We start from the raw sequence: 20936 nt of genomic DNA, 5'->3' as shown, positions 1-20936 counted from the left end.
AGAATAGAGAGAAGTGATTGGTTGACTGCCTGGCTTGCTCCAGATGAGTCACTGTGAGACAGATAGACACGCCCCCTCCAGCCAGCAAGATGAAAATGTAACTCAGCAGCAGATAAATGCTTTTTTCACACGATCCGGATTAGGTACTGAGTAACATATAATTTTTAGTTTTTTTTTGTTTTGCACTATGACAGGTATGCTTAAAATATAAATAAATAAAAATGTACCATAGAGAGTATAAGATTTGTAGTAAGAAGTTGGCTTTGGATTACACCTTCAGAGAACTGATCAGGCAGGAGGTCCAGAGTTTGGTTCACTCTATATTGAGGCATTTGGAAGGAGTCCGGTCTTTCTACTGCATTATAAGCTGTCAGTGTTTAAGGATGAAGCCATAATCGCAGATAATGGGGAGATTTATCAATACCTGTGTAGAGGAAGAGTGGTGCAGGTGCCCATAGCAACCACTTAGAGGACTTCTTTGATTTTCCAGAGACCTTTTTAAAAAGGAAGAAGCAATCTGGTTGTTATGGACAACTACACGGCTCTTTCTCTACGCAGGCTTTGATAAATCACCCCCCCCCCCCCAGTGACTCAGACTCTAAGTTCAGTGGTTGTTGTGGAAGGAGGGTATTCAGGAAAATAGTTATTTCCAGTGGAAGAGGTTGAGCAATTGTTCAGTTTGTCCATAAGTCATTATTCACAGTTCAATATATAGGCTTTAATTAAGAAAGCATGGTCTAAACCAAATAAAAAACAACTTTTTATTCCTTCTGTGGCTACCTTGTTTTAATGATTCCGTATTAGCTAGGGCCCTTTAGTTGGATGTCCCTTTCACAAAAGTATGTAGAAAATCTTACCTGCCCTTTTGAAGATCTTGGTTTCCTAAAAACAATCCCCTATGGACAAAAGGCAGTACAAGTACAGGTGCCTTCAAACCTAACATTCCTTCTTGTTATGTAGCCAGATCATTAGCAGATTGGCTGGGGACCTGGAGTCTTAAATACAAAATAATGTCCCAAGGGTAGAAATTTTGTCTGGCCTTTCTTCACTTTCACACTGCTGTTGTAACCCACCGGTAACGGGTCCATTAGGCTCTTTTTAATTGGCCTTTAATGACAGTTATCTTGCAATGGCCGGTTTACTACTGAATCAACAGCAGTGTGAAAGTAGCCTAAAAAAGGCTATGGCCATTTTAGGAGACTCTTTGGATGATGTACTAACATTTTCAGCCACTCTTGCTCACTCAACCAAGCGAGTTATCTGGTAGAAAGAAGGAAGAAGAAAAAACAGTGGGTGAGGGGGGCGGGGGGTTTACACTTGACTGCTTGGCCTTTGAAAGGATAATTTTAAGAAAATTGAGAGGGCAATCTGATGCAGTCATTCCCATGCTGCAGAAAACTGGGGACCTCTAAAATCTATTTCTGCATTTGGTCTACTTATTTTTTCTCCTTTTTGGGAGATCTAGACTTAGACCTGAACAAGCCTAACATAGCAGCAATTTTGGACTTTCTCTAAAAAGGTTTTAGAGAGGCCTTAAAGGGGGTACTCCAGGGAAGTTAAGAAACATAAAAATGCCCCAAAGCCACCACAATACCTGTTCTGTGTCCTCTGTAGTTATCATGTGTTTTTTACAGCTCTTTTGGCCCCTGATGTCTCCTAAACATAATTTTTAGATCCACTTTGTCTCCTCGAAACAAAGCCCACTTCCTTCAGGACAACACTAACTGATTTCTTTTTGGTCTAGAGCTTTGGCTGTACAGCCACAACTCCCCTCCCCGTGTGAGAGCTTGTGAGCTGTGAGAGAAAAGCAGTGAAGGTTCTTAGTCACAACTGATAACATAATTGCTGTTTTTCTGCTGAATATCTAATCACTGACTTCTGCTATTCAGAGCACAGTATGATTTATTGCTGGAGGAAGGATAGTCTGAAAGAAAAGACCTGCAGTGTGTGAGTTGCAGTGTGAACATGCACACAGATAGTGAAAGCAGTTGGCTGGCAGCCATTACACAGAGCTGCACTGACTTCTGGGAGTTGTAGTCTGTGCTGCACACAAGGAAAAAGTGTTTTTCTCTCACTTGCTGCATGTAAGTGACAGCTTAAAGAGGGAAACTGCTCTATATTGCTAATGAATAATATTAGATATATAGGTTGGTGACAGGGAAAGGATGGGCTATGGGTTTAGTTCACCAGAGTACCCCTTTGAAGGGATTATCTGGCATTTTGCAATACATTTATATCCTGCTGGGGGAGGGGGGGGGTGGGGGGAGGAGGGAGTGGTAGAGAGAGTGAAGAGTGAAAACAAAATTATACTTATCTAGCCATGGTCCCCGCCTCTCCCTTTTAGACTCCGTGAAATTGGCAGAGTGGGTAGGTTTTGGATATAATAAGACAGACTATTGAAAGAAGCAATCAGATTGGTTGCTATGAGCAACTTTTCCTCTGGGCAGGTTTTAATAAATCTCCCCCCAATGGACGTAAATGTACGTCCTGGTGCCTTGGAACTTAACGCACCAGGATGTACATCTATTATCCTGAGTGGTGGTCCAACAGCGAAACATGCACAGCCGATGCGCTTGCTTTTTAGACTGTTAGTGGTGGTGGCTAGTTCAAAATTGCTGATTTTGGTCACCTTACATTCTCTCAAAAATGGAATAAAAAGTGACCAAAAGGTCATTCGTGCAAAAGTGATCCTGATTAAAAACTAAAGATCATGGGGCAAAAAATATGCCTTAATATTGCCCTGTATATGGAAAAATTAAGTTATAGTGTTCCGAATGCCATTACATATGGGTCTGTGGATGGGAAAAATAAGTTATACTACACTGCTCCAAAAAAAATAAAGGCAACACTGAGGTAACACATCCTAGATCTGAATGAATGAACTAATCGTATGAAATATTTTCGTCCTTACATAGTTGAATGTGCTGACAACAAAATCGCACAAAAATTATCAATGGAAATCAAATTTATCAACCCATGGAGGTCTGGATATGGAGTCACACTCAAAATCAAAGTGGAAAAACCACACTACAGGCTGATCCAACTTTGATGTAATGTCCTTAAAACAAGTCAAAATGAGGCTCAGTAGTGTGTGTGGCCTCCACGTGCCCATATGACCTCCCTACAACGCCTGGGCATGCTCCTGATGAGGTGGCGGATGGTCTCCTGAGGGATATCCTCCCAGACCTGGACTAAAGCATCTGCCAACTCCTGGACAGTCTGTGGTGCAACGTGGCGTTGGTGGATGGAGCGAGACATGATGTCCCAGATGTGCTCAATTGGATTCAGGTCTGGGGAACAGGCGGGCCAGTCCATGGCACCAATCTTTCCTCTTGCAGGAACTGCTGACACACTCCAGCCACATGAGGTCTAGCATTGTCTTGCATTAGGAGGAACCCAGGGCCAACCGCTCCAGCATATGGTCTCACAAAGGGTCTGAGGATCTCATCTCGGTACCTAATGGCAGTCAGGCTACCTCTGGCAAGCACATGGAGGGCTGTGCGGCCCCCTAAAAAAATGCCACCCCACCCCATTACGGACTCACTGCCAAACTGGTAATGCTGGAGGATGTTGCATGCAGCAGAATGTTGTCCACGGAGTCTCCAGACTCTGTCATGTGCTCAGTGTGAACCTGCTTTCATCTGTGAAGAGCACAGGGCACCAGTGGTGAATTTGCCAATCTCTGTTACCTGGCAAATTCCAAACGTCCTGCACGCCCCCTCCCGTAGGCTTGCATTGAGGGGCGAAGCGTAACGTCACACGGGGGCGGAGGCGTGACATCACACACCGCCGGCCATGTAGTCGCCCGTAATCAGACCCGGAGCGAACACGCTCCGGGCACTGATTACAAACTGGGTGCCGCGTGCATGATCACGGGCGTCCCCCAGCTGCGGGACTCCCGCGATCAGGCATCTTATCCCCTATCCTTTGGATAGGGGATAAGATGTGTAAGCACCGGAGAACCCCTTTAAATGAACTGGTGCCAGAAAGTTCAACAGATTTGTAAATTTATTTTATTTAAAAATTTTAATCCTTTCAGTACTTATTAGCAGCAGTATGCTACAGAAGAAATTCTTTTCTTTTTGAATTTTTCTTCTTGTCCTCAGCGCTCTCTGCTGACACCTCTGTCCATGTCAGGAATTGTCCAGAGCAGCATTGGTTTGCTAAGGGGATTTTCTCCTGCTCTGGACAGATCCTGATACGGGTATCAGGTGTCAGCAGAGAGCACTGTGGACAAGACAAAAAAATAAATTAAAAAAGAAAAGAATTTCCTCTGTAGAATACAGCTGTTAATAAGTACTGGAAGGGTAAAGATTTTTTAATAGAAGTAATTTACAAATCTGTTTAACTTTCTTGCCCCAGTTCATAATGTTTTCCACCAGAGTACCCCTTTAAAGGGACACCTTTTTCACTAAACCCAATAAACAGGCTTATAGTGCAGGTGAATCTTCAAGGGGTACTCCAGTGGAAAACTTTTTTTTATTTTAAATCATCTGGTGCCAGAAAGTTAAACAGGTTTGTAAATTACTTCTATTAAAAAATCTTAATCCTTCCTGTTTTTTATTAGCTGCTGAATACTACAGAGGAAATTCTTTTCTTTTTGGTACACAGTGTTCTCTGCTGACATCATGACCACAGTGCTCTCTGCTGACATCTCTGTCCATTTTAGGAACTGTCCAGAGCAGCATATGTTTGCTATGGGGATTTTCTCCTACTCATGACAGTTCTTAAAATGGACAGAGATGTCAGCAGAGAGCACTGGTCATGATGTCAGCAGAGAGCTCTGTGTTCCAAAAAGAAAATAATTTCCTCTGTAGTATTCAGCATCTAATAAGTACTGGAAGGATTAAGATTTTTTTTTTTTTTTTTTAATCGAAGTGATTTACAAATCTGTTTAAGGCTGCATTCACACCTCGTTTTTACGTTACGGGTGCCGGATCCAGCTGGGGGAGGGGCAAACTGGGCTCTCCCGTACCCCAGCCGGACCAGCGCTGAAATCAATTTACTTTAATGAGCCGACCGGAGTCAAACGGTGACTCTGGTTGGCTCATTTTACCCCTATGCGGTTTACTGACCGGACCTAAAACCGTAGTATACTACGGTTTTAGGTCCGGTCACAAAACCGGATATGGTCAAAAATGAGCCGACCGGAGTCACCGTTTGACTCGATCGGCTCAATAAAGTAAATAAATGGATTTCAGCGCTGGTCCGGCTGGGGTATGGGAGAGCCCAGTTTGCCCCTCCCCCAGCCGGATCCGGCACCCGTAACTTGAAAACGAGGTGTGAATGCAGCCTAACTTTCTGGCACCAGTTGATTTAAAAAAAAAAAAAAAAAAAAAATTTTCCACCTGTGTACCCCTGCTCAGTGTTTGGAACAAACTGTTCTGAACGCTGGAGTCGGCAGCTCGTGACGTCATAGCCCTGCCCCTTCAATGCAAGTATATGGGAAGGGGCGTGGCAGCCATCACGCCCCCTCCCATAGACTTGCATTGAGGGGGCGGGGTGTGATATCATGAGGGGGTGGGGCTATGATGTCACGAGCTGCCGGTTCCAACGTTCGGAACAGTTTGTTCCAAACGCTGAGCAGCGGAGAACCCCTTTAATAAAAATCATCAAAACCTGTGCGGAGGGAAAGTTGACCAGTTTCCCTAAAGCAACCAATCAGATTGTTACTTTAATTTTTGAAAAGGCATCTGAAAAATCAGAGGCAATCTGGTTGCTATGGGCAACTGCTAAACTCCTCCTCTGCACAGGTTTTGATAAATCTCTCCCACAGATCCTATAAAATGTGGATCTTCAAATTGTAGAACTTCTGAGCAATGTGTAAGCCTCCGGACAGGTGTCACTTTTATGTTTGGGGTCTGTATCAGTTTACTAGACAGGAATGTAAGTGTGCTTTTTTCCAATACTTTGCACTCCTGATATAGGACAAAATGTTTTCTGTCAGCTATGAGGCAGCGGCTTATTTAGACTTGTACTCCACAGGGATGTGGAAATCCTATCGCCCGACACTCGGGACAAGTAGTTTTGGGCGCCGGGCAGGTGATTTTTTTTTATAGATTTAGCCCTGTATCGGGCTAGCAGGGACAGACCGACTTCTCCATTATTATTTTTTTTATGCCGGTGTGAGGCGCAGGAGCCGATGCAAGTCTGCACCTCACACCGGCGCTCAGAGTGTATGGAGGGGGCGGCAGCCCCCAGCTGACCGCAGAGCCCGAGGCCTGAGGTTTGCATGACCTAATTAAGCCACACACCCTCATCTCCCCTCCCGGAGGATGCAGCTACACATTACACAAGAAGACAGGGGGATAGATGTCCACAGCTCGGTACACAGCTCCTTCCCTCCCCCGTACACATCTCCTTCCCTCCCCCGTACACAGCTCCATCCCCTCCCCTACTCTGTCTCCACAGGACCTGATCTACCACGGGGAGGTTGCAAGTTTGCACGGGGAAAAAACAGAGCGGGGGGAGGGGAGAGAGGACGTCCGGTGTGAGGTGAAAAATTCAAACCTTGTGGATGAACAGAGTTCATGCGGCCTAGCTGCTATTGTGCCGGGACTACAGCTCTGATGTCCACTCATGGCGGCTCAGGTGAGGAGGCCGAGAATGCAGGCGGCGGCAGGAAGGGTGGTTGTATATGTATGGTGTGAGTGTATGTGATGTGTGTATGTATGTATGTAATGTATGTGTGATGTGTGTATGATGTCTGTGTATGGTATGAGTGTATGGTGTGTGTGTGTGTGTGTGTGTGTGGTGTGTGTGTATGTATGTGTGGTGTGTGTGTATGTATGTGTGGTGTGTGTGTATGTGTGGTGTGTGTGTATGTATGTGTGGTGTGTGTATATGTAATGTATGGTGTGAGTGTGTGTGTGATGTGTATGTAATGTGTGATGTGTGTATGATGTCTGTGTATGTGTGATGTGTGTATGTATGGTGTGATGTGTGTATGATGTCTGTGTGATGTATGTAATGTATGATGTCTGTGTGTATGCATGTAATGTATGGTGTGAGTATGTGTGATGTGTGAGTGGATGTGTGTGTAATGTATGATGTGGGGTGGCAGTGGTGTGTGTGCGCGTGTGTGTATGATATGGGGGCAGTGGCCGGTGCATGTATGATATGTGTATGCATGTATGATATGTGTATGCATGTATGTTTTGTATAGGGGCGGACTGACACGTTGGGCATTAGGGCAGTGCCCAAGGGGGGGGGGGCGCAGCTGCCAGTTGTGCTATCTAATTTTATTTATTTTTAGTGGCTTCTGGCCACCCGCACTAAATTGCACCCCCAGAATCCTGAACCCTTCATACTCGCCCGCTGACCAAGAGCCCCACAGATGCACGCAAAGAGGCCTGAACCCAAATTACAACTTCCAGCATCTTGCACCATAACCTAAACTGTAGAACTATAAAGTGTAACATGCTGGGAGTTGTAGTTTTGGTTCGGGTCAGCTGCAGAGCCATAGGCTGTATCAGGGCATGATGGGTGTTGTAGTTACTAACTGCAATTCCCAGTATTCCTTGACACAGCCTATGGCTCTGCAGCTGACACGGACCAAAACTACAACTCCCAGCATGCTACATGTAACTGATCTGTTATAACTGGTGGATCAGTAGGGTACAGCTATTGTTTGTTGTTTCCTATAGTCTTAATGGGGGAATTCATCTATAGTGGTATAGGTGAACGTCTTTTACCCCATTAGTGTGGTGGAAACTGTGTACAAGCACCAGATTTATTACAGGGTGCAGGGCAAGTGATAAATCTGGTGCTGATCACATATCTGACCTCAGTGCTTCACTTTGTATGGTGATTCCTCTGAGACTTTTTATCTGGTGCAACAAAATGTGCGACTTTTTAATAATGCTGTTTGCAGTCAGTTTTGTAAGCCAAGGCAGGGCTGGTGTAGATTTGTGCCTAATTTATTGTAGTTGCGACAAAAGATGCAACAAACTAAAAAGTTGCATATCATGAATTCCTGACCACTGCATGATATCAACTGAAACCACCACTTGCTATGTTCTTTGAGAAAAACCTTCTAAATCGAAAGTCGCAATGAAAAGTCTCTAAACAGCATCTGAGACAAACTGTGAGACAAATGTACACCACAAAACCAGAGTAAAACCGATGATAAATTCCCCCCAACATGTACAGCGGACATAAAGGTAGATTTAAGAAAAATGTGTGTATAATAAATATATATGGATCAGTACTTTAATAAATGCTAGTTCCCATTTGACCTACATTATATAGGTAATTGTACAGCTGTTCACTATCAGTAATAGAACAATAAAAATAAACTGAACTCTACAGTTCTCTAAGGATTAGAGAATTGCGTCTCCCCCCCACCTATGCTGTAGACTATACATGTTACAGTAGCCTGTAATCAGCAAATGGGCTCCAGCCTATGTACTGCAGTTATTGCATCTACTGTGTCTTGTTGGGGGGATCTGTTATTTTTTTTAAAGCTCTGCATGTGAAAAAAAGCAAATCTCTGTGATCCTGACTTGTTTATAGAGCCTTCACAAAGCTTGATCAGTTGTGTAGCTGGGCCACAGGGTTGTTTATGTTCCCCTTTAAATTAATCATTCTGGGCAGCCAGCATATCCCGTTAACATGTGAAGGTAATAACTAGGAATGTCCCAATACCATTTTTTTTTAAGACTGAGTATGAGTACCGATACTTTTAAGTACTCGCCAATATCAATCGGCACTGTTTCAGTAATCTGTAGATTGCATACACTGATCAATGAAAAGCCATAGCATAGCATTGATCAGTGTTATTGGCGCTCCTTAACTACTGCCTGCCATGGATGGCAGCATTAAAGGAGCAACGATTGGACGGCACGGAGCATGGTAAGGGACTTCTGGCCGTCCTCATAGCTGATCACCATCCCTGAGCTAACAGGCATGTAGTTAACTTCAGGACTTTTACAGGCTGCGGTCAACTTTGAGCGCGGCAGCTATAGGGTTAATGCCGAACATCACCGCAATTGGTGATGTTTGACATTAGTCACAGGTCCCGGCTATGATGCGTGCTGCATAGTTTGGCACCTCCGTGATACCTGCCGGTGAGTATCAGATTAGGTACCGGGGACTTTTGCAAGAGTACAATTACTTGTGCAAAAGTCCAGTATCGGTACCAGTATCGGTATGGAGATATCCCTAGTAATTAAGTTTCTTGTTCCAATGGTTAAGGAAATATATAAAAGTACTGCTTACTCAGCCAATTACTAGCTGAGAGTCTCCTTAAGCCCAGTACACATTAGATGGATTGCAAAATTGGCACATTAATGTGTATGGTCATCTTTACAGAGCGATCACTGCTACAGACAGTAGGTGATAAATCTTACTGTATGGTAACCATTTACACATGATGATTAAAGATTAGAAACCTCCTTTAAGTACTTTCACATAAGTATATGTACACTTATTTCCTGTGTATTTTAATGCATCTTCTCTGCAGCTGATTTTGCTGCCTATTGACTTCAATGGGTAGTAGCAATATCTGCAGCGGAAAATCTGCAGCAAAATATGCACATGTGAAGTCTGTGTAAACTTGGCCAACAACTGAGAGAGAGAGAGAGAGAGAGAGAGAGAGAGAGAGAGAGAGAGAGCATATGTTATGGAAAAATGAAAGTTGTCATTACAAAGTACAATTGGTCCCATAAAAAACAAGCCCCATATGGGTCTGTAGATGGGAAAACAGGAGTTATGGCTATTGTAGGGCAAGGTGGATAAAAAGTGCAAAAAAACTAAATAAACTAAGATTTTTTTTTTTTACATTTTATTTATTTATTTATTTTTTATTTTTTTGACACTGACTATTTTGGTTTAAATTATTTTGTGTACCAAGACAAGTGGATCATCATGAGGGACAAGTAGATTTTGCTCCGTTTTAGTCCCTTGGACAAGTAGTTTTTTATAGAAATTTCCACACCCCTTCTACTCATTGGAGAATTTCACTACATCATATTTTTAAGGGTTTAATGAGTAGTCCAGCGATTAAATTCTTTTCAAAAATCTTCAACAATGACTCCTTAAAGGCGTACTTTGCCCCTAGACATAATATACACTATCCAATGGATAGTGGATAAGATTTTGGATTGCAGCAATCTCCCTGCTGCACTTAGAATTCGTTTGGAGCCTCAGGTGCAGCGCCGGAGGCTCGTGACGTCCCAGCCTCGCCCTGCTGGTGATGTCACGGCCATGCCCCCTCAATGCAAGTCTATGGGAGGGGTCGTGGTGGCTGTCACGCCCCCTCCCATAGACTTGCATTGAGGGGGCGTGGCTGTGATGTCACAAGCCTCCACATCGCCAGTCATCTGGCACGGAGCAAAGTTTGCTCCCTGCACCAGATGTCTGGGGTGCTGCAGCCGAGATCGCGGGGGTCCCCCAGGCGAGACTCCCACGATCAGACATCTTATCCCCTAGGGGCTGGTTACCCCTTTAATGTTGGTGTAAAATTGCAGCAGTTTTGCTTTTGGACTTTACAGTGCTGTCAGGCAATGTTCCTATAAATATGGTCCATGCATGTACTGTCAGGAAACCTCAGGGTATATATTTCACATCTGCTTGGTACTTTTCTCTGTCTTGATCTTGCTTCATGTACAGCAGTCTACGGTATCATAGAGGGTTGTTATAATGTTTTGCCTTAGCCTGTTTGGATAGGACCTCAGAACCTACTGCTTACTGGATCTCATTGCTTAAAACCTAGGAGAGAACGCTTTACCCAACAACAAATAGCATTTGATTTCACAGGTGTAATAGAGCCCATTGTGTTTTGTCATCAGAAGGTCCTTTAGGAAGGCAGCACCGGATCACACTAGATCTCCATAAGGCCTCCTTTCATATATACTGTTTGTATGTTTGGGGTATGGCATTATTCCTGGAAGTTAGAAGGTGCTGTACATAGAAAAATACATGTAAAGCACTAATGTCTATGTTTTACAGATCACCAGGAGATCCTAATTCAGAAAACCTAGAAAATAGCCGAATGTAAGTATGATGGGCTTTATGTACTGTACAGTTTTATGTAAACGTCATTGGAACCTGCTTACCCCAACTACTAGATGGTACGGCGCCTTAGTGTACTGCCCAGTCCCACCTTGATGCACATTCTGCTTGACAAGAACTCTAAGAGGACAAGCGAGGCAGGGCTAGATCCGGAGTATAGCACACAGCCTGCTCCTGTAGTGATGACATGAAGTATGTTTATCTGATTCTACAGCATCTTTTACACTGCTGTTGTGACATGGCAGTGTGACGTCCGTCGGGGAACCCGGGGAGAAAAGCGGGAGGAAAAATACATCTTGCAACGTTTTTTCCTCCCCGCTACTCCCGTTTAAAAAAACATAATAGTAAATGGGATCTGTCGGGACCCAACAGGCACAACGGCAGCGTGAAAGGGGCCTTAGACTGAAAATGTTACGTCCAGTTAGCCCACCCTAAAGGTAACTGTTTACTAAGACTTGCAGCCTACTGGATGGGCATTCACTTCTGTGGCTCATAGAACACCTTTATCCAACCTCTCCACATCTTTGTGGACTACATTGCCTGTTCTAGGAAGCCAGTGCCACCGTATACTGTATATATGAGAGTACGTGTCTTCCCACATAACTGATGACACCAGCCCCCATTACAATACTGCTCTTATGCTTAGGATTTTCCAAACTCATAGCACTATAATTTTATTAATTTACTAACAAGTGTACCTCCACTTTTATTTCAAGTTTAATAAAGTGCCTATCTATGTTTGGAGAGTAAAATGTCATTTTAAATGTACTGCTATTCCCTGCTGGCATATTACCAAATGGGGGGGTTTAAAATTTGTCACGTGACCACCATTGTAAACGTCCTAGACAAGTACCGATAATGTCAGTGGAGAGAAGTGTCTGGCTGTTGCTTATGCCTCCCCATAGATAACACAAGAACGTATGGCTGTGCCGTATAGGGAGGCCAGGAGAATAAACCTTCAGCCGGCAGTTCAAAAAATGTAAAGCAGTTTTTTATGATAGTGAAGCGTCTGATCATTAGGAACTCCCACTGGTTAGGGCTTTGTTTCCCAATCGGGGCGCCTCCAGCTGTTGCAAAACTACAACTCCCAGCTGGGAGTTGTAGTTTTGCAACAGCTGGATGCACCCCGATTGGGAAACACCGGGTGAGGGGAACGGGCCCCATTTTCCCTATTTTAGTGAAGCAAGCATCTGCGGTACTGCTCCATTTAGTCATTCCAGTAGATATAAAACGAAGCGGCAGGACAAATCATAACTCCATTCAAATAAGAGATATTGGACCCCTGCCCTGTTTTTCATGATTATTGTGGGTCCAAGCAGTCAGAACCCACCGATAATACAGTTATCACCTGTCATGTGGCTAGGTAAGAAGTGTCTATTTTTATACAGCACCATAACAATAACCAAACAGATTAATTTCTTCACATATATCTGCCATTAATCATTGTAAGTTACACTTGTTCATGTCCTGGAAGTTGGCAAAATATTTTCTCAATCGCCTTTTTTGGTGATTGCTGCTCTATTTGCTGTCCCGCTAAATATAGCGGAGTACATTGCTCCGGTCTCTGATGGTCCTGCAAACAGTGACTCTTGTGGCAGTCAGCGCAGGTAAATGCTTAAAGGGGTACTCCGCACCCCTAGACATCTTATCCCCCTATCCAAAGGATAGGGGATAACATTTCAGATCGCCGGGGTCCCGCTGCTGGGGACCCCCGGGATCTCAGCTGCAGCACCCACCTGTACGGCTTCCACCTCACACCGGCAACGCTGGAGGCTTCAGATCCCGACCACAATGGCGGTAGAGCGTGACGTCACGAGTCCGCCCCGTGTGATGTCACACCCCGCCCCCACAATGCAAGTCTATGGGAGGGGGCGTGACTGACCTCCCATAGACTTGCATTGAGGGCAGGGTGTGGCGTCAAACGGGGCGGAGTCGTGACGTCACGCTCTTCCGCCATTGTGGTCGGGCTCTGAAGCCTCCAGCGTTGCCGGTGTTAGGTGGAAGCCGTGCAGGTGGGTGCTGCAGCCGAGATCCCGGGGGTCCCCGGGACCCCGGCGATCTGACATCTTATCCCCTATCCTTTGGATAGGGGATAAGATGTCTAGGGGGTGTGGAGTACCCCTTTAAACATTCCAACAAGGGGGTGGGAACCCTAGACTCCCCACAATCATTCCCTGTCCTCGGTTAGACAACCCCTTTAATAAATGTGGAGGAACACTCGGACTATTTTTTTTTCCCCCCCTCTCCTCTCTTCAGCGTTATAACAATGCTGCCCCCATAATTGCTCTTTCCATCTTACATTTTGTTTTCTTAATTTTATGGCATGTCAATGACACCGTTTTTCAGTGCACTTGCTCTACAAGAATGTGTAGTGTTTTGCTGTTGGGAACTATTTTGGGGTCTATTCTTCTCATGGCTTGGCTTTTGCCTGTACGTGCGTATAACTATGTTAAGCATGATAGTCCTGCATGCAGAAGCTATGGGGATGTGGCCATAAAGAGGACACCAAACATTAAAGTGAACAAGCATGTGCTTTTAGAGGTGGTGTATTTATAGAAGAAACTTCTGGCTTGTATCCATTTTCTATGCGCCTCTGCACATATCCATAGCTAACACAGAATCTCCTTTAAAGCAAGCTTAGCAATGTCTACACTTCTACTTAAATACCCCTACAGTGGCCTTGCTGTATATCTTAAAGGGGTACTCCGCTGCTCAGCGTTTGGAGCAAACTGTCCCGATCGCTGGAGCTGGGAGCTCGTGACGTCATAGCCCTGCCCCCTCATAATGTCACGCCCCTCCCCCTCAATGCAAGTCTATGGGAGGGGGCGTGGCAGCAGCCACGCCCCCTCCCATAGACTTTCATTGAGGGGGTGGGATGTGACGTCATGAGGTGCGGGGTTATGTCACAAGCTCCCGACTCCAGCGTTCGGGACAGTTTGTTCCAAACGCTGAGCAGCGGAGTACCCCTTTAATAATTGGCTCCACCATAATCTAAGCTGTGCAAATAAGAAATGTCATCGGCGGGATTATGGGACCATGAAGCGCTCTGCAAAAAGCCATTTGGTGTCAGATTCCTTCAAGATGAAGAAACAAAATACAAAGTTGTGTAGTAATTGTTTGTGTGTTAGACGATGTAAAGTAAATCTTTGGGCATCCTCTATATCGATACAATATAATCAAAAGCTTATGGCTCTTCAGATATCCAGACAGCCGCAGAATCCATGTAGGACCTGGATCTTCTCAACAACCAATAAATGTTTTATTGTTACAAATATCCATATTAACATAAGATAAAAAAAAACTTGCAGAAAATAAACTATTAGCTTTTGGTTTACAGAAACTCTTCAGGAAACAATTAAAAACTATTACAAAAGAAAAAGTAATCTGTTGTCCATATCAACCAGAAAGGTATCCAGACACTTTCCAGTATTGGCAGAAACGGGACAGCTGCAGTCTATTGGTTGCTTTGACCACCTGTGTCCCCCTCCTCCCATCTAAGTTCAATAATGATATTTGATACAGCCCCAAAAATGATAAACTTATAAGATCAATATAAAGTGGGTGCTGTAAGTGATGGCATATCACCGATAGGTTAGTGCAGGTAAAACTGATGAGATTTCCTACTGAGCAGGGAAAAGCTAGAAGGGGGGCTATAGCACCTTTATTTTCAGTGTTACTTAGGTCAGACCCCCCCCCCCCTGAACAGTGATAGAATATCTTAGTGATATATGGTCACTTTACAAAATGAGAGTAAAAAAAAAACAATAGAGTCATGGTTATTATAGGAGGGGAACAATTCCCAATGTTTAGGCTGGATTCACACAGCCGCTAAGGTCTTCTTAGTGCCCTCTGTCACTGAACCCGTTTAAAGGACAGGATAAAGATACTGCATCTCGTTCCCCCCCCCCCCCAACTCCTAGGTACTGCAGGACACCCAACTGACCCCATTTAAGTGAATGGGTCCAGCAGGACCTGGTGGTGTCTGTTGTGCAAAGGGTTCATTCAATTTCCTTGTTTGGTGCTGAATGGGACGAAGCCCAGCAGAATGGGAACGAGCCCTCGTTAGTAATAAGAGCAAAGAATGTCTCATGTTAACTGTTTTTAATGTGTTCATTCTTGTGTAAGATGAAGAATTTGGTGACTATACTGCTTCACATGCAGGATTTTGATACATATTTTTAACCAAACCAAGAGTGGAACCAACATAGAGAGAAACTCTCATGGAAAGATTTTCTTCATTTTATGTGTTTTGGTCCTAATCCTGGTTTTGCTAAAAATTCTGACCAAAGACTAATGAAAATTGTCTGCTGTAATGTACCCAATACATGTAGCTGCCATTATGTTTACAGCAGAACATACACTATATAGTACACACCCTACCATTCATACAGTCTTGCTGACTAGAGATGAGCGAACTTACAGTAAATTCGATTCGTCACGAACGTCTCGGCTCGGTGGTTGCTGACTTTAGCCTGCATAAATTAGTTCAGTGTGTGCAACACAAAAAGAGAAACATAGCCGCACATCCACCATTTGTAATTTGATCTACTTGCTTCTCAGCATAATTTCAAAAACTAACAGGTTGTTAGTATACATTTTAATCAAAAAGTACAAAGCCCACTGGCCACGTCAAGGCCACCTCGTTAGAGTGGGTCCCTAACCTGACACTGGCATAGCCCCCGGCGGGGCCACCACTGCCTCAGAGACCCCATGCCCAACGGAGGGAGCGACCCAGTGGCCATGCAGCCCCACTACTGCCCGACCAAGCCCCTGGCTCTGGGCCACTCCACCCCACAGACAAAGCATCACAGAAACAATGGCCGCCACAGAATAAATTAGTTCAGGTTTCAGGTGCTTCTGTGGGCTGGAAAAGGTGGATACAGTCCTAGGAAAGAGTCTCCATCCCGCCGGAGCACCTGAAAGCTGAACTAATTTATGCAGGCTAAAGTCAGCAAACGCTGAGCCGAGAAGTTTGTGACAAATCGAATTTACTGTTAAGTTCGCTCATCTCTAGTGCTGACTCTTGTGTGTTACAGCACATGTTCAGAAAGTGTCATACTAGTTTTGATGTTCCAGTCCTCTATCTTTAGAAGAGTTAACTATGTTTGTCTCTTTGCTGAAGTCATACATATGTGTCTTTGTATTTTCCTTTTTTGTATTAATTAGATGTTAATTTTCAGAAAATTAGTGTGGTGAAGAGCCAAGCGCATGCTCAGATAGTGTCTGCGGCAAAGCATCCCAAAGGAGTGTTTCTTATTGTATTAGAAAGTTGCTATTCAGTTTGTTGCAATATTACTTTTATGTAGTATTTTTATTTGTTTCTTTAAGATTGTATTCCTGAGCTTAGCTAGCAAAAGTTTAGATTACAACCTGTAAAGTCAATATTAGCATTAGGGTCAAGCTATCAAAATCCAGCATTCTTCTTTATAGCACAGAGGTCTGAGTGGTTGTGAACCAGTTTACCTATGATAAATCTGAACTACTAAATCACAGGTTCGGAAAGTGCTGTCTTGGGCAATTGACCAAAGGTTTAATAAAAATAAAAATGCCCTGTTATGTGTACCCATGTTTATTACAACACCATTTTGGGCTTTATTCATTTATATATACCTTTTTTTTAAAAGTTAAAACAAAAATTGTGATTTAAAAAAAAAAAAACATCCAGGTAAGCGTGTCATAATGGAGACTAAGGATAATATAGTGAAACATTATAGTCTAGAGATTGTCTCTTTCCTGACCTCTAGACTATACTATTCCACTATATTGTCCTTAGTGGCCATTATCATTCACATGTACCTGGCGGTGTTTGTTTTATTTTATTTTTTAAATATTTTTTTTTTTTTTAAATCACCCTTTTTGTTATAACATTTAATGTGTGTGTATATAAATGAATAAAGACCCCAAAATGTTGTTTTTAAACAATTCTTTATATACACACATTAAATGTTATGTTTTAATAAACATGGGATACACAGGATAACCAGGCTTTTTAAAGCTTTGGTCAATTGTTGTGTGTGGTTGATGCCATACTGTGTACTCTAAGGCATTTTTGTTGTTGTCTTGGACACACAGCACCAAAGGCTTTGCCAAAAGATGGCCTCTAATTTAAAGAGTACCTCTCATCAAATTTAAAAAATATATATTTTATAGTATAACATATATATAGATTAACTTTGTAATTGGATTCTATAAAAAAAAATGTTTCCTTAGCAATGTCTCCCTAGGAACCCCTCTCCGCCAGCTTTTCCAGTGATTTCGGACTCAGGCTAGCCAGGCTGCTGAGTCCGAAATCGCATACTCGGCACAGCTCCCTGCCTGTCAAACAGACAGGCGGGAGCGAGCGCTGTGCACATATCCCTGCAGGGCACGGCAGCTCTGTCCTACAACGTTCGTCCTCTCTGTATGGCACTTGTATAGCCAAACAGAGAGGAGGAGACTCGGAGGCTGCCATCCCTGCCCTGTACTCAGCCTGTTTGCGCGCTCCCGAGAGGGAGTGCAGCATACAGGAAGGGCGGAAGCCGGCCCTCGCAGGCATCAGATGAAGTCGTGCCTGCCAGGCCCCGCCCACTTCCTCCACACGTACACGGCACCATACTGAGCTACCGAAGATAGAGGGGAAAAAAAGTATTTACAGGGGGTTTTAACTAGAAATAATCACATGGATAGAGCTAGTCAGTCAGGGACAGATGGGGAGGGGGATTAGGGAAAGTTTAGTTGATGATAGGTACTCAAAGCCTCTGATTGGCTATGCATACTAATAACATATACACAAGAGAACTAAAACCCTATTCTTCTAATTTAAATAGGGTTTAGAAATGCTTGTCATGCACTGGCTTAGCAAATACAGTATATGTAAGATTAATGCCAAATTAAAGGGGTTTACCACCAACATTATCCTTAAAACAGGACTTGGGCCTGTCCATGGGGATTCCCATTAATTATGAGAAATGAGCACTGTTGCTCCATGCATTTCTACTGTCTGGCAAGGATAGCCAAGCGTGGTACCTGCAGATAGTGGAGTGTGGTGGGAAAACCCTTTAAAAAATGTGAAATAATAGTTATTACAGAGGAGTATGGCAGTTAGTTTCATCCATATAAACAAAACCTCTGAAGTTGTCCAGATCCGACTCGCACCATTGACTAATGTAGGGTATAAGTCAGATTTGACTGACAGAAGGGGAGTGAAGTGCCCGCTTCTGCACACTTTAACTACCTATTACTCACAATCTCAGAGGCTCCCAGGACTAAGACCAGGTGGTATCTAAAGCTTGAACATGTCAAAGATGTATTTTAATGACACAAATTCTTTAAGTTTTAAAGGGGTACTCCACTGGAAAAAAATAAATAAAAATGTAATCAACTGGATCCAGAAAGTTAAACAGATTTGTGAATTACTTCTATTTAAAAATCGTAATCCTTCCAGTACTTATCAGCTGCTGTATGCTCCATAAGAAGTTCTTTTCTTTTTGAATTTACAGTCTGCGTGACCACAGTGCTGTCTGCTGACACCTCTGTCCATTTTAGGAACTGTCCAGAGCAGGAGAGGTTTGCTATGGGGATCTGCCCCTACTCTGGACAGTTCCTGACATGGACAGAGGTGTCAGCAGAGAGCACTATGGTCAGACAGAAAAGAAATTCAAAAGGAGAAGAACTGGAAAGATTAATATTTTTAAATAGAAGTAATTTACAAATCGGTTTAACTTTCTGGCACCAGTTGATTTAAAAAAAATAAGTGCTCTAGTGGAGTACCCCTTTAATAATGCTCAATGGCTAAAAGACAAAATGCCAAATACAAACAATGGGTGCCCTTGGTAAACCTAACCGGTATAGTGTATTCATAACCTAATAAACAGGTCACCATTCCAGCACCAGGATATCTCAGATAAGCAGATAAGAGACCTTTTATATAGTGAACAATTTCCTTGCTTGAAAACAATGGGGGAGATTTATCAAAACCTGTGCAGAGAAAAAGTGGACCAGTTACCCATAGCAACCAATCAGATTGCTGCTTTTATTTTTAAAGCCTGTGAAAAATGAATGAATCCATGAAATAAAGGAACAAAGTATTACACTCAAGCACAAAACTCCTTTTTTCTCTAAAACGCAATACGGCACCAGTTGTCACACAAAGAAATGTAGCTGTACAGTGCAATCTCTCCAGAAGACGAGCCCCTTCATCCAGAACAGATGTCATGTGAGAGCTTTTTAGTCCACCATACATTCATAGTGGCTATTTCATTTGAAAAGACCATTTTTTTTATAGCAATTGTCAGTGTTCCACTCAGAGGACACATTATAGCCTAAAGGCTGTTTTTAAGATGGACCAATGTAAGCACAAGAACAAACTGATCCTGATGATCAGTGTTTATTTAATGAGCATTCACGTGGCTCAGTTGCAGGCTGGGTTGTACAAACTATCTGGATCGTTCATGCAGTTCTTTATTTTATTATTGTCTGACACTTCTTAACCATTTACACTTGATGTGCGTCTAATAACAGTGAATTTAATGGTGACAAAAGATGCAGTCAGCTTGCAACGTTTTCTCCTTTGTTAGCCTATTGTCTTCCCTTTAACTTGGACCAATTTTTAGGAACGAGTGTTTGTGCCAAAGCTCATTCACTCAATAATTGTCCTTTGTAAAAGAGCCTTAAAGGGGTACTCTGGTGGAAAACTAATTTTATTTTTTTCAAATCAACTGGTTCCAGAAAGTAAAACAGATTTGTAAATTACAACTAAAAAAAAATTCTTAATCTTTCCAGTTCTTATCAGCTGCTGTATGCTCCACAGGAAGTTGAGTGGTTCTTTCCAGTCTGACCACAGTGTTCTCTATTGACACCTCTCTGTGTCAGGAACTGTCCAGAGCAGGAGGGAATCCCCATAGCAAACCTCTCCTGCTCGGGACAGTTCCTGACATGAACAAAGGTGTCAGTAGAGCACTGTGGTCATACAGAAAAGAACAATACAACTTCCTGTGGAGCATACAGCAGCTAAGTACTGGAAGGATTAAAGTTGAAATGTGGCACTAAATTTTTAACTCCATTAGTGCCCGGGTTGCAAAAACTATTAAAAAAAAATAAAAAAATTAAAACTTTAACTCCCCTTCCTATGTTCCCCTGTTGCACCGGTATCTGCATCCCCCAGCGCTGCTTGGCTCCCTGCTTCTCAGGCTCGGAACGTCACACTACAGTCAGCGTATCGCCGGCCACAGGGATGCCCCGCCCTGGCTCCTTACGTGACATTGCGCTCAGCCTATCACCGGCCAAGGTGGGACATTGCTACAGCCGGCAATACGCTGACTACAGTGGGATGTTCCGAGTCTGGAGGAAGCATACTGGAGCAACAATGTAACTTAAGGAAGGTGAGTTAAAGGGGTACTCCGGTAGAAAAAAACCTTATTTTTTTTTTTGTCAAAGTTAAGCATATTAGTAAATGACTTCTATTAAAAAAATCTTAATCCTTCCAGTACTTATTAGCTGCTGAATACTACAGAGGAAATTATTTTCTTTTTGGAACACAGTGCTCTGCTGACATCTCTGGACAGTTCTTAAAATGGACAGAGTAGAAGAAAATCATAGAAAACATATGCTGCTCTGGAGATGTCAGCAGAGAGCTCTGTGTTCCAAAAAGAAAATAATTTCCTCTGTAGAATTCAGCAGCTAATAAGTACTGGAAGGATTAAGATTTTTTAATAGAAGTCATTTACTAATCTGTTTAACTTTCTGGCACCAGTGGATTTAAAAAAAAAAAAAAAATTAATTTCCACCGGAGTACCCCTTTTAAAGTTTTGTTTTTGCAGCCTGGGCACCGAGGACATAAATTTTCCACTGCATATCTCCTTTTAAAGTTTTAAAGTTTTTACAGCCCGGGCATTATTGGAGTTAAGTTTAGCGCCACATTTCTCCTTTAAGATTTTTAAATAGAA

At 43.1% G+C, this 20936-nt stretch overlaps 1 protein-coding gene across 4 annotated transcripts in view; it reads left to right on the top strand.

Annotated features, from left to right (window-relative positions):
- UBE3A (ubiquitin protein ligase E3A) overlaps positions 1–20936 on the top strand; it is a 56165-nt gene that overhangs the window by 10701 nt on the left and 24528 nt on the right. For all 4 annotated transcript variants that reach the window (XM_056555924.1, XM_056555925.1, XM_056555923.1 and 1 more), the window contains exon 2: positions 10951–10995. In XM_056555924.1, the coding sequence (XP_056411899.1) occupies positions 10994–10995 (2 nt within the window). In that variant the 5' untranslated portion in view covers positions 10951–10993. The remainder of the gene's footprint in view (positions 1–10950; positions 10996–20936) is intronic.

This window comes from Hyla sarda, chromosome 2 (genome assembly GCF_029499605.1).
Source record: "Hyla sarda isolate aHylSar1 chromosome 2, aHylSar1.hap1, whole genome shotgun sequence".
NCBI lineage: Eukaryota > Metazoa > Chordata > Amphibia > Anura > Hylidae > Hyla > Hyla sarda.
This window is presented reverse-complemented; position numbering and strand designations above follow the sequence as displayed.